At 42.0% G+C, this 15,075-nt stretch overlaps 1 protein-coding gene across 2 annotated transcripts in view; it reads right to left on the reverse strand.

The window, feature by feature from the left end:
* The window catches only part of jade1 (jade family PHD finger 1), a 140,412-nt gene that overhangs the window by 33,211 nt on the left and 92,126 nt on the right, over nt 1-15,075 (reverse strand). For both annotated transcript variants that reach the window (XM_060851774.1, XM_060851775.1), the window contains exons 7-8: nt 7,248-7,415; nt 4,505-4,621 (exon numbers count right to left, since the gene is read on the reverse strand). In XM_060851774.1, coding sequence (XP_060707757.1) covers nt 4,505-4,621; nt 7,248-7,415 — 285 coding nt within the window. The remainder of the gene's footprint in view (nt 1-4,504; nt 4,622-7,247; nt 7,416-15,075) is intronic.

Consider the following 15,075-nt stretch of genomic DNA (forward strand, 5'->3'; position numbering starts at 1 on the left):
GGTAGATCCACCTCAGAAATCAGAGTTTTAAGATTAATTGGTAAAAACGAAGGGGAGTGGAACACAGACAGCAAGTTATGACAATTTAATGTGTTGCCCCTGTTCAAGAAAGGTGGAATACAAAAAGCAGGAAATTACAGACCAGTTAGCCCAACGTCTGTTGGGAAATGCTGGAGTCCACTCATTACTGAGGAAGACTGGGCAGGACAGTTAGAAAAGCTTCACACCATCAGAATCAATGTAGATTTGAGAAAGCAATAACATGTTTAGCAAATTAGCTAGAATTCTTTGAGGATATGACAAACAGAGTGGATAAAAGGGAGCCGGTAGATGCGGTGTATTTGGATATCCAGGAGCCATTCAATAAGCTGCCACAAAAGGATGGTGGCTGCAGATTGCGAAGTAAGTATCTAATAGGATAAACAAACTGGAGTGAAAATGAGGAATCACAGGGGAATGAGACTTATTAGATAACTCTATCAAAGAGATGGCTCAGGGGAAGGCCATTCGGCCCATCGTGTACATAGCCTGCATCTGTGCTAAATGTTTCTTTGGTTCTCTCACTCCTAGTCCAGACCTCTTTCCCATTCAATCCTTGCAAGAAAACTGGGAAACACTCACGCCCTCAAATTATTACTAGGTCAAATTACATTTACTTTCAGTAGTGTATCCCTTGTTTGTAAGTTTTGAACGCACCTACCTTCATTTTTCACTTTTATAACACCGCTGCAATGGGGGATATAATCATACACTGGCAATTCTTCGACAATTTTAATGATGTTCTAACTGTTGACTAAGCTACTATCAAACTAATCCACCTCCCCATTGCCAGGCTCAAACAGGCCATCAACAACAGCAAGGCGACTGTTAGCTCATTCACCCTGTTCCCTCCTCTTCTTTAAATAAATGTTGACTCCTTCACACAGTACGTTTCCACAAGAATGGTAATGAGACAGCAGTATCCCATCCAAGTCACCATCAATGTTCACAATAAACCAGAGAAATGATACAGCACAGAAGGGAATCATTTGGCCTATCTTGTTCAGGCTAACCCAGACACCCAGATTCCCAGTAGTCATGAGAGTCTAGCCAATGTGCTTTACAACTGTTGTAGGAGTGAGTACAGACAAGCCTGAATTCTAATCCTGCCCTCGTAGCTGTTCATTCATCGACACCCTAGTAAGCATCAGTCAATAATGGTAAGAAGTAACAGCTGTCATATTTACTCCTCTCCAGTTAAGAGCTACTGAAGCTATTCAGTTGTACTGCCCTATAGCCACACCAGCTGAGAATTACTAGCACCAAAAATCAGGATCAAATTAGGAAGTTTCTTGATTTACCCTGTTCAGCTAATCACAAATTAAGGTAATAATATTCCAAAAACATTACAATTATTTAACATTCTTAACTCATGAAAAGTATTAGAAAATTTAAATTAAGCTTCCTCCCTCTGTATCTTTTACAAAATGTAAAGAATATTAATAATAGGAATTGGACCTCTTGCCATTTAAGGTATTCAGTGTTAGCCTCAAGGTGATAAGAGACAGATGCAGATGAAAACTCCTTCTAATCTGCCTCAAAGCGCCTCAGCTTCAACACCAGAATGCTCTATCAGTGTGGCATTTATTTCCATTGATCATCCTCCAGTGTTGAACAGGGGGAAATTCAGTCCTATTGGCTTATATCCTACCTTGACTCTAGACCACCCAAACTCACTTTGCAAAGGATCCTAAAGCACAGAAGACTTTCACAAACTCCCCACCTCCTTTAAATCTTAAGACGTTCTGTAAACCAGGCATGAGAAGTCTTACATTGCCGTTCAACACTGTACGTTAATTCCCCAGACACCAGCACTTTAAACTGGTTTTCAGCATTGGCGGCTAAAACAGAACATTTTTAAGTAAATTATGTTATCCAGGTACATTCAGAATGTAAAGTATTTGAACATTATTAAAATGTTAACAACCCATATTTGAAATACCTAGAAGACAATCCTACAAACAAGACAGCGTACATGGGCTGTCAATGTTAACAATGATTAACTGGATAGCAAAACAAAGGGAATGCTTTATTTCTTTTTACGTGATTTAAATCTGAACCAAAGTAATCCCCTGTTGACTGAAACACCAAACCAAATCTGCATAAAAATGACCACGGAACCAACCTTTGGCCATGAACTAGATTATTAATTAAAATGAGCTTGCATATATAAACGTAGTGTCAATACAAGTCATAAATCACAACATGTATTTTCTATTGGGGGAAACAAGATTGTAACTTAAAATGTGACTGAACAACAATAAACGGATCCAATCAATTGTGCACAGTACTAAAGAATGGAGGGCAGCAATTTGATTAAAAGGCTTTGACCTGTGTTCTCCTTCTGGTCTATCTATCTGTCCATTCATGCTTTAATCCCTGCCGTAAAACAACATTGGATCGAGAATGGGTAATAAACCAGAGCAGGGAATAGAATTAAAAAAGATGAATATCCAGGCAGTCATAATTGTATTATAATATGGTTTAACATTGTAACAGAATAGAACAAACAGGATAAAAACAAGACAATAAGATGATGATATCAAGGAAGAATAGAACTTGTCAAAAATAAATGAGCAAAAATATTGAAAAACAACATGAAACAATTAAAACTATGTTGAATCAAGTTTGGGATAAACACATTCCAAATAGGACCACTATCAATTTTTTTGTTTCAAAGTAATGCAGGGTCGAATGACTGGCCGGTAACTAACTTTACAAATATATTTAAAGAGGGAGACAGAACATGCTGCAGGAACAAAAGGCCAGCAGAAAATAATGGATTCCTGACCAAAGGGGAAAGTAAATAAAAATCTGGAAACTAAAAACAAATTATGAATATTTTTAGCCTGGATTTCAAAAGGGAAAATAAGGCACAACCAAACTGATTAAATTACTTGGAGAAAGTGGGAACTGCAGATGCTGGAGATCAGAGCTGAAAAATGTGTTGCTGGAAAAGCGCAGCAGGTCAGGCAGCATCCAAGGAGCAGGAGGATCGACCTTCTTCAGGAATGAGGGAAGTGCACCAAGCAGGCTAAGATAAAAGGTAGGGAGGAGGGACTTGGGGGAGGGGCGTTGGGAATACAATAGGTGGAAGGAGGTTAAGGTGAGGGTGATAGGCCAGAGAGGGGGTGGGGGCAGAATGGTCAGGAAGAAGATTGCAGGTCAAGAAGGCGGTGCTGAATCTGAGGTTTGGGACTGAGAAAAGGTGGGGGGAGGGGAAATGAGAAAGCTGGAGAAATCTACATTCATCCCTCGTGGTTGGAGGGTTCCTAGGTGGAAGGTGAGGCTCTCTTCCTCCAGGCGTCATGTTGCCATGGTCTGGCGATGGAGGCGGCCAAGGACCTGCATGTCCTTGGCGGAGTGGGAGGGGGAGTTAAAGTGTTCAGCCACAGAGCGGGTGGGTTGGGGTTGGTGTGGATGTCCCAGAGGTGTTCTCTGAAACGTTCCGCAAGTAGGCGGCCTGTCTCCCCAATGTATAGGATTAAATTACTTGAAGAGTGAACAGATATCAGATGAGGATAATACAGGAGATGTATTGAGATTAGATTTCGCCAAAACCTTTGGTACAAAACCATGTAACACGTAATGAATTAGGACAGAGCTCATGAATTACGGGGACAAGCAGAAGAGTGGGGTAGACAGTTGGCTGCAAGATAGAAAGTAGCCAGCTGAGGTAAAGGGTAGCTGGACAAAAGTGCTGGATGTAGATCAGACTTGGTCAGGTTACACTAGGGAGTACTGTGAGCAGTTCCAGTTAGCGTATTCATATAAAAAGTAAGATTATAGAGGCTTTGAAAAAAATACAAGAATAATAATATAGTGCCTTTTTCCATCTTTGTTCATTCATGGGATTCAGAATTTGCTTGCCCTTCAACTGAGTGGCTTGCTAGGCCATTTCAGAGAGAAGTTAAGAGTTAGCTGCAGTGCTGTTGATCTGGAGTTGCATACAGACTACACTGAGTAAGGATGGCAGATTTCCTTCCCTAAGGAACATGGGTAAACCAGTTGAGGATTTTACAATCATGGTCACCATTACAGGATGTCAAACAATGAGAAGATGGAGTCTGGGCTATGTTGGCCTGAACAACTCATTGTTCAAATGCACTTATCAAGACAGCCCATAGCTAATAATCATTTGAATCTGCTTATTTGTAAATATGCTGAGAATTTAACTGAAGTAACTGAACAATGTGAATCAGTTTAGCAAAATGTCTATAAATATGCTGAAGTTTAGTCAACTAATCCTTTACTTTTCAGACAATCAATACAGCCTGATAGCTATCAAAGGCTAAGACAATGAAGTTACCATTTACATAGCATTTTAACAATCATTTCTGTTTGTCTCAAATCTCAATACAAAACAGCTCTCATTTAATGAGATTGTATTGCATATTAAATCATATCATCACGTGATGTGACACCATTACTTGAAAAACTGCTATAAAGTGATTTTGTTCCAAACCTGTATACAGGCTCCAGTCTTCTCAGTACACAGGCTGCACACTAATGCCCATCGGCTGGCAGGGACATGGGAGACCTTTGTGATGGGCTCCATCTTTTCTGGGCATCCTATGCTAACCTGAAGTAAACAGAAGTTTTGTAAATCAAACCAGGCTGAATTTTATTTTTGAAACATCATAGGCAAAGATCGCTACAGGGAGCAACATAGCAAATTTACCAATGTAAGAAATATTGCTTTATCTCATCATCGAGGCTCCTTAGTTGGAAAGCAAAACAATGGGAGCATTTTATTTGAGAGTTCCAAACCTGGGAGAACAAATTTAAAATCCATCTTGATTTCAGCTTGTGACTGTTATTCTGAATATAATCCAGCTAGAATAATTCACTGCGAATGGACTGAATGCATCACCAAGTTGATTATAGTCAACATTCTTCCGGTTATTGGTTCTAAAGCCAAGTACCTGTTTCTACTCAGGCTTCTCCTTAATCATAAAGTAGCATTCTTCAAATATTGGAGCGTTGGCATATTTACAGACATTTATTTTGGGAAAAAAACTCTACATTAAAAAAGCACAGCAGTAACCACTAAAAAGAACACTTTAAGATGCAGACAGATTACCTGGTTCCAGTACTACTTTTTACACCCAGCAGATCTTTAAATGGTTGGATGAGATACTGCGAATGCTCACATCTGGATCTTGTCTCTCTAACAGGGACACAGGCTAAGTTGCTGTAGTGCAAGCCGGTACTAATAAAGTGTAATTGAATTTAGAGAGTATTGCTGCAGCCACACGGTATGGAGGAGAAAGCGAACCAGCTTTCAATCACTGTCACGCGGTCTACGGGATGCTGTTTAGAGGCTGGGTGTTTCCCGATAGAAAGAAGATAAATGAACAAGACTTAGCCCAGGCCAGCATCCAATACTTCAACTGGTTACCCAGTAGCAGACACTGGGCACTCACTATCTACCATTCTCTTGCCCGGTGCAGGTCGTAGAGGCACAGAACACAAGATTAAATGAAATTGCTGTGGGCTAAAATACATTTCTCCTGCACATGCTGATATGCTGTGTGCCACATTTTCACTAGACACAGTTGCAAACACTTCCTCTTCTCCAGAAACTACTGGCAGTACTTAACCTGCAAAGAATCCACTTTATTGTGTACTGGTAAAAATTTACTTGGAACTGGAGATTCAATTTCTTGCAAACTTCCAACCTCTCACAGCCTTAGAATCGCAAATGGCCACAATATAACTAGTGGTCAACCATCTCATTGGGCCACAACTTGTTGATGTAACTACCTCAGAGCAATTCAACTGGATGTAGTCACAGGTTTCATTGTGTGAGCTACAAAGGTTTGAATTAGAAACCTATGGCAAGTCTATTACAAGGAGGAACAACGGAGCACTGCGGCAGGCTTGTGTTGACAAATCCTTGCTCACACGTTTCTCTCCATGCCCTTTTCAGAGCTACGACAGATTAATTCCCCCTAAAGTTGGATTTGAGGCCTAGATCTGGATTTTATGCTTTCTAGATCTGCCAGAAAGGGGAGGGGTTCATAAAATCCAGCAGGTGGTTACCTGCTGCACACCCGTCTGACGCTACTCCCCACGTTGGGTTGAAAGATTGTGGCGGGAGGGGGGTGCAAACTGGTCCGGCCCCAGCAGTACCACAGACTTACCTTAAGATGCTGCTCCTCTCCACTGGGACCAACAATAATCCCAGCAGTGTCCACACTCCCACCTAGTGCTGTTGAGACTACACACCTGCTAGGCATCTGATTGCCCACTATCTGCCTCAGACCGAAGCTTAAGTCTCACCTTAAAGGATGTAGCACTGCTCCCAGCATTAAACTGATGAGAGGCAGTTGTCAGTGAGCTCGCCATTGATTTTTCAACCGAAGAAGGGCTTATGCCTGAAACGTCGATTCTCCTGCTCCTCGGATGCTGCGCTTTTCCAGCAGCTTTCAACTCAGAGATTAAGTCATGTTTTCAGGCTCTTAGGAAAGGCACGCTAAGTTACTCAGAAGTGCTAGGATGTTTTTATAGTTTATATTCGTACAAAGAAGCAGGAGCAACTCACTTCTTTTGAAACAACTGGAGTGCCATCACAAGATGAAATTCTAAGATCAATTTTTACCTTTAAAATAATATGCCATCCTTAAATTATTTTATCACTGTTATGAGCTAAATGGAGCATTGTGATATATATGCTGAAAATGTGTTGCTGGAAAAGCACAGCAGATCAGGCAGCATCCAAGGAACAGGAGAATCGACGTTTCGGGCATGAGCCCTTCTTCAGGAATCATGAAGAAGGGCTCATGGCCAAAAAGTCGACTCTCCTGCTCCTTGGATGCTGCCTGACCTGCTGCGCTTTTCCAGCAACACATTTTCAGCTCTGATCTCCAGCATCTTCAGTCCTCACTTTCTCCTTTGTGATATATATAAAACAACATTCAGTACATTTCAATACTGAATTCCGAATGTCTTTGAATATTAACAACTACGACTTATACACACACACACACACACACACACACACACACACACACACACACACACACACACACACACACTTTTTAAAAAGCTCTGCTATCGGAGAAGGGCATATTTTAGTTTTATATCAAAGCCATCATTTTAAATTTGCCTACTTCGATCACCAGAGTGCATTTCTTTCCCCCGTCAAGAAAAGTGACAACCTATTATACATTCCACCAAGGGCAATGCAATGTTTCCTGCCTTACCTCAGGGATCCATAAAGCACAGCTCACGTGAACCCACTTTGTCCCACTGCGGGTTGGCTTCATTGCTCCACCTTTCTTAGGGCAAAGCAGACACTTGGGCTGGACACCAAGCGCGCAAGTCCGACATAACCAACTGCCTTCCGGAACTTTCAGAATTCCATAACAAGCCTACAATAAACGCACAAAGAATACTCAATACACACAGTGATTAGATTAGATTACTTACAGTGTGGAAACAGGCCCTTCGGCCCAACAAGTCCACACCGACCCGCCGAAACGCAACCCACCCATACCCCTACATTTACCCCTTAGCTAACACTACAGGCATTTTAGCATGGCCAATCAACCTGACCTGCACATCTTTGTGACTGTGGGAGGAAACCAGAGCACCCGGAGGAAACCCACGTAGACATGGGGAGAACGTGCAAACTCCACACAGGCAGGAATTGAACCCGGGACTCTGGCGCTGTGAGGCAGCAGTGCTAACCACTTTTCCCAGTTCCATTCTTTTATACTGAAACACAGGAGGACATAGCACATTTTCTTAGCTCAAGGTTACATATTATTAGATGATCATCTGCAAATTCTGATGATCAACTACTGACTTTCACCCCCAGAAATCTTCAGCAAACTTTGTTTTAACCAACACCCTCCACAAACCAGCTAAAATTATATATCTGAAGTGTATTATCACGACCTCCACGATGCCCGAATAGTCAGTTGAGGGTGCGAGCACGAAGGATTTTTTTTAAGGCAAAGTTTGAATTATTTGAATGATTTATGCTGTAAATAAAGGATACCTCCTGCATTATGTTTCTGTTACTTAGTGCATGTTTTTACATTGATTATATGAACCTCTGGGTCAACTGGAATATTTGATCGACCAGTACATTCCAGGTCTCATCAGTGCTGGTTAATAAAAAGGACTGCAGATGTTGGAGATCAGAATCGAGAGCAGGACAGGCAGCATCCAAGGAGCAGGAGAATCAACATTTCAGGCATAAGCCCTTCATCGGGAATCATAATGAAGGGCTTATGCCCGAAATGTCGATACTCCTGCTCCTCGGATGCTGCCTGACCTGCTGAGCTTTTCAAGCACCACACTCTCAACTCACGTTAATAAAATGTTTGCAGTATTTTGAAAACATCAAATAAAGTTAAAATATTGTCATTCAGATATGAAAAGAGCTCCCCACTTTGTTTTCTCCAACAGACGATGTGTACACAAACACACAGCAATATAAAATCCCATAATTATAACTTATACCACTGTTAGTATGAGTAAACCTGATCAACAGTAAAACCCACTGATGTTTAATTTCTCATGTAGGCCAGTCACAGAGACGCTTGCATCAAACTGTCTATTCTATAATATCTCTTTAAAAATCTGCTAACATCAAACGGGAATGTTAAATTGTAAAGACAATTGGTATGACTCTTTTCTGACTTGGTTTGCTTTATTTTAATTAGTTCATGGAATGTGGCTGTCACCAGTTGAGTCAGCATTTATTGTCTATCACTAATTGCCCTTGAGAAGGTAGTGGTGAGCTGCTTTCTTGAACGATTGCAGTCCTTGGGATGTAGGTACATCCACAGAGACATTAGGAAGGGGGGGTTGCAGGATTTTGACTGAGTGACAGCGAAGGCATAGTAATATAGTTCTGCTTCAAGATGGTGTGGGCCTTGGAGGGGAAACGTACAGGTACCAGTGTGCATCTGCTACCCTTGACTTACAGGTGGTAGAGGTTGTGGGTTTGGAAGGTACCGATAAAGAAGCCTTGCTGAGTTGCTACAACGTACTTTTGCGGATGGTACACACTGCTGCCACTGTGTGTTACAGGTGAAAGTGTGAATATGTGAAGTAGTGGATGGGGTGCCAATCAAGCGGGCAGCTTTGCCTTGGATGATGCTGGGCATCTCAACAGTGTTTGGAGCTGTTTATCCAGGCAGGTGGAGAGTACTCCATCACAATCCTGATTTATGTTTTGTAGATAGTAAATTGCCACAACGTTGTCAGTTACTTGATGCAGAATTCCTAGCTTCTGACCTACCACAGTTTTGATTTATATTCTCACAGTCACAGTCACACAGCATGGAAACAGACCCTTCAGTCCAACTTGTCCATGCCAACCGGCTGTCCCATTTGTCTGCATTTGGCCCATATCCCTTTGCTGTTCACATAACTGCCCAAATCGCTTTTAAAATGTTGTTACTGTGCTTGCATCTACCACTTCCTCTGGCAGTTCTTTCCACATACAAACTATCCTCTGTGTGAAAATCTGCTCAAGTCCCTTTGAAATGTTTTTCCTCTCACCTTACAAAATAAGCCCCCTGGTTTTGAACACTCCTATCCTTGGGGAAAAGGTCTTTCTTATTCACCTTATCCATGCCCATCATGACTTTATAAACCTCTTTTTAGATCATCCCTCAACCTCTTACGTTCCAGTGAAACAAATCCCAGCCTATCCACCCTCTCCTTATAAGTCAAACCCTCTAATCTCAATAACGTGCTTGCAAATCTGTTCTGCACCCTCTCCAATTTAATGTTCTTCCTATAGTAGGGTGACCAGAACTGTACACAGCACTCCAAAAGTAGCCGAACCAACATCTTGCACAACTGCAACACGATGTCCAAACTCCGCTCCTCAGTGGTCTGAACAATAAAGGGAAGCATGTTAATTGTCTTCTTAAGCACCCTGTCCATTTGTGACGCCATTTTCAAGGAACCATGCACCTGAACCCCGAGGTCTCTCTGTTTGACAACACTTTCCAGGGCCCTAGCATTAACTGTATAAATCCTGCTCTTGATCATCTTACCAAAATGTAACATCACGCATTTATCCAAACTCAACTCCATTTACTGATCTTCAGCCCACTGGCCCAATTTATCAAGATCCCTTTGTAACCTTTGATAACCTTCTTAGCTGTCTACTGGCTTAAATCCATATATCTGCCTTTGGCCCACATCCCTTAATAAAAACAATTAGCTGTACCAGAGTTAAAATTCATTACAGATCTAGCATCAACTGCTGATGGTGGAAGAGAATTCCAAACGTCTATCACTCTGTGTGTAAAAGTACTGCCTAACATTGTCCTGAATGGTTGGGCCCTACCTCACAGACTATGCCCCCAGCTCTAGAATCTCCCAACCAGTGGAAATAGTTCATCTTTATCTACTCTTTCTTTTCTTGTTAGTATCTTGCAGATTCAAACATATCACTCCCTTCTAATTTGTATTGTCTTTCCTCATAACTTAACACGTGAAGTTAAGGTATCATTCTTGTAAATCTGCAATGTACTCCCTCCAAGATCAATGTATCCTTCCTCTGGTGAAGGTGTGGAGCCTGGAATCTGGCACAAGATCTAGTTGAAGTTGAAACAGTATTTTGGAAAGAACTGTCAAATTTGCCGAAAGACTTGCATTCTATGGTCCAATTTTAAAAGTCAGGACTCTTTGTGCTTTTTCAACCACTTTCTCTTGCTGCCTTTGTGCGCTCACACCCACCAACCCCTCAAGACCTGTCTGATCCAGCACTCCCTAGAAAACAGGAGCCTTCATTTTATCCTGCCCCTCTGCCTTATTCTCACCAAAGTGAAACACTTCACATTTCTCCACATTAAACCTCATCTGCCCATACCACTTGCATCCTCTTCAAGTCCATGGCTACCTTGCTCACAATACTTCATACTTATGTTTCACCTGAACACTTTGAAAACGGCACCCTGGCCAACCCTCAGTTTTCCAGACTTGGGATTGCCCCAACTGGGATTTGAACTCATGTCTCCAGCTGAAGCAGCCAGGTGTCTGGGACTGAACTTCCCCAGCAATATAACCCATAACGTAGCTATACTGCAGCAGCATGACAGCTTAAAAGAACATGGGCAGTGTATGAAGGACTGAGGCTGGTATCAACTGTGCTGGTATCAACTGTCAAAGACTCTGCAATTAGTCAGTCAATTGCAATCTTCTTGGAGAGACCTCAACCCTAGGAAAGATTTCAAAGGCTGTAGAGATGCTCAGGATTTTGCACTGCAACATGAAAATAAGGAAAACACATATGTGGTGGACTCATCTGAAGACTATTAGATATAGATTATTGAGATTTTAATGGAACTCACTGCCTAGAAGGATGGTAAAGGTAGAAAACCTCGAGGCATTTAAGGAGCATAGAGATGAACACTTAAAATGCCATAGCATAGCAGGCCATGTGGCTGATCCAGTTCAATTCCTGCTCAACGGTAACCCTCAGGATGTTGATTGTGGGGATTCAGCGATAGTAATGCCACTGAATATTAAGGAGCAATGGTTAGATTCTCTCGTGTTGGAGCTTGTCATTGCCTGACAGTTATTTGCCATCTATCAATCCAACTGATCCAAATGATGACCGAAGCACAACATCGTAGGTCAAAGGGCCTGTTCTATTCTGTACTTTTTTATGTTCTGTGACAGTTTTAATCGAGCTCCTTGATACCATACTCTGTAAAATGCTACTTTGATGTCAAGTTACTCTCAGCTTATCCCTGCAGTATAGCTGTGTTGTCTATGTTTGCACCAAGGGCTGTAATAAGTTCAATACAAGTGTGCCCATACCAGAACTCAGTGTCAGTGAGCAGGATATTGCATGTTACTGTCAACGAGGCCAAGGTCTATACTTGGTGTGGATGAACAGGAAGGAAGCGGTGCAGAGAAATCGTTATGGCATAATACCCAAGCGCATTTTTAATGAAATGACAGTTTCATCGATTAATTACAAAACTCATCGTGGGCAGTGCAGGAGGGTAAGAGTGGGGAAGGAATTAAATTAAAATAGATTTAGAAGGACAACAGTGGTTGCTCATCACAAGAACTAACTGCCTTCTGATACAAGTGTTAAATAGGTATTACAAGTATTAAACCTCAGTCACCATGCCAAAACTGAACTGGCCACCATAAATATACATGATATACAGTATCAAGACGACTGAGTTGTCAGTGCCCACTTTGCATCAGGTTTGCAAATAATCCCTGACTTCAATTCTCCAGGCAAGAAACTGAGCAAGAAACTCTGCCAAAACAAAACTCATATCAATCCAGACCTGGTCAGTCAGATATTCCACCTCCCATATATGCTTTACATGAGACAGCCTCTGCAGGCAGCTTGGTTGAAGAGCTGGCTGGCCTGTGAGGCCTAGAGTGGGGCATTTTCTTCACGTGGAGTTGGCTCCTGGTGGCAGCAATGCCATGGACTGGGAAGGCCGGAACATGGCTGCAGCAGCTGAGAAGGAAAAGTTGGATTCTCTTCAAGTTTTTTTAAAATCTTATTCTAAGTTAATGAGAATGGCGTCTATGGATGGCAATGGCACACACTTTTCACTGTATTTTATATTGAATACATGTGACAATAAATGATTCAAATGGAAAATAGGTTGAATACTTCCCATATCTTGGCAGCCACCTTCCTCAAAAGCTCACCAGTGAGAAGGACATCTACCACCAGAACAGGTGCATCAGCTCAATCTTCTACAAACTACAGTGTGAGTATTTCACAACAAGTCCTCCACTAGTCAAGAGAAGTCCTAGCTTACAAAATCATTGTCATCATCACATTCATGTATTGCAGTGAGACCTTGACTGTGTATTAGTGACACATAAGAATGCTAGATAGTTCCAGTACCAATACATCACTACATTCTCTGGATTCAATGGGAGGACATTTGAACAAACATTAACGTCCTTCGTGATATCAGCTCCTGCAACATTACTAGGATTGACTGGACATGGTCCAGATAGTTGGAAAAATCTCTCAACATTAGATCCTGTATTGTTCCATGCGAGAAGGAAGAAAACATTACGGTAACACTGTAAAACCATTCTTGAAGCATAGCAGTACTAACACGATTGACTGTAGATAGGTTTCTAGAAGGCACCCGGCGCACTGTCATACAAGAAACTCATGAGGAACATCATAAACCAAGGAATGAATGGATAGTAGTAACATGGATACAAAATTGGCTGAGCAATAGGAAACAGAGAATAATGCTCAATAGATATTTTTTGGGATGACAGAAGATTTGTAATGGAGTTCCTCAGAGGTTGGTAGTGGCACTCTTGTTTTTCCTTTCATACATACTAATGATCCAGATCTTGGTCTGTCGGGGAAAATTTCAAAATTTGCAGTTGACACAAGACTTGAAAGAATTGTAGGGTGTGAGGTGGGCAGTGCAGAACTCCAAAAGGACACTGACAAGTTAGTGGAATGGACAGGAAGGAGAGAGATGATGAAGTTCCATTTAGAGAACTGTAATTTGATGCATTCTGGTCGGATGAAAATTGAAACACAACATGAAATAAGATGCTCAAGAGCAAAGGGACCTGGGTCTATACATGCACTGATCATTGAAAACGGCAGGAATGAAGACAAGGAACAGAACACTTTCTCCCATCTTCATTCCTATCCCTCCCAAAACTTCATTCAAATCCACTGAGCAGGGCTTTCCATCCTCAACACTGTAGCCACTATGCTCTGTTCCTCCTGATCCACTCCACAGCCTGCAGTACAGTTGACCATGCTATCTGCATCTAACTACTATTTTCTGTTCTCTGGCTCTACTGACTTTCCTTGGCAATTATGCATTCCAATCGATCTGAACATAACCAGTATATGAGAACTAACTTCCCCTGGCATAGCATTGTATCCAATGTTCTCAACAACATATTCAATAGGCTTCTCCTCTTTGCGAGCTAATGGACAGAGTAAGTTGAAGAGGGGTGGGAGAAGGTTTGTGAGAATTAACATAACATGGACATTAGCAAGTTTTGAGAAGACTTGAAGCTCAAGTTGAGATTCTGGATGTAGGTTTGCTCACTGAGCTGGGAGGTTCATTGCCAGACGTTTCGCCACCCTACTAGGTAATAGTGGGCTTCCAGGTGAGGCACTGCTGATAATTCTTGCTTTCTATTTATATGTTTGGTTTCTTTGGTTTGTTAATGGTATTTCCTGTGCTGACGTCATTTCCAGAAGTGATGTCATTTCCTGTCCTAGAAGCACGGCATTCCAACCGGAACTCTATCAACATACACATCGAGTTAGACCCTTCTACTACCCCTTGAGAAAAAGTACAGGAAATGGCATCACCACAGGAAATGACATCAGCACAGGAAATATAATCACCAACCCAAAGAAACCCAAACATATAAATAGAAAGCAAGAATTATCAACAGTGCTTCATCCAGAGGCCCACTGAAGATGTTACCTAGTAGGGTGATGAAACTTCTGGAAATGAACCTTCCAGCTCAGTGAGTAAACACTACATCCATAACATGGATGTGGGCAGCATGGTCGCTCAGTGATTAGCATTGCTGCATGACACTACCCGGGACCAAGGTTCGATTCCACCCTTGGGCAACTGTCTCTGCATGGAGCTTGTACATTCTGGGTGCTCTGGTTTCCTCCCACAGTCCACAAATGTGCAGGTTAGGTGGATTGGCCGTGGGAAATTACCCCATGGTGTCCAAGAATGTATAAGCAAGATAAACTAGTCAGGAGGAATGCAGGGTTACATGGATAGGGTTGGGGGGGGGGGGGGGGGGGGGGGGGGGGGGGTTGGGTCAGGATGGAATGCTCTTCAAAGCATCAGTGTGGACTTGATGGGCCAAATGGCCTACTTCCACACTGTAGTGATTCTGTGATTCTTTGACATGTTGGGCCATAATTACACCACAAAACTTGGCAATCGCTATTCCTCAGCTATATCATCTATAAGTAGAACGTCACTGATACTGGTCACCTTTACTGCTCCATCACCTCTTCTCTGCCCCTACATTCTCAAATCATCTGCTTAGCTCAGC

The sequence above is a fragment of the Hemiscyllium ocellatum genome, chromosome 36, assembly GCF_020745735.1.
Source record: "Hemiscyllium ocellatum isolate sHemOce1 chromosome 36, sHemOce1.pat.X.cur, whole genome shotgun sequence".
In the NCBI taxonomy this organism is placed as follows: domain Eukaryota; kingdom Metazoa; phylum Chordata; class Chondrichthyes; order Orectolobiformes; family Hemiscylliidae; genus Hemiscyllium; species Hemiscyllium ocellatum.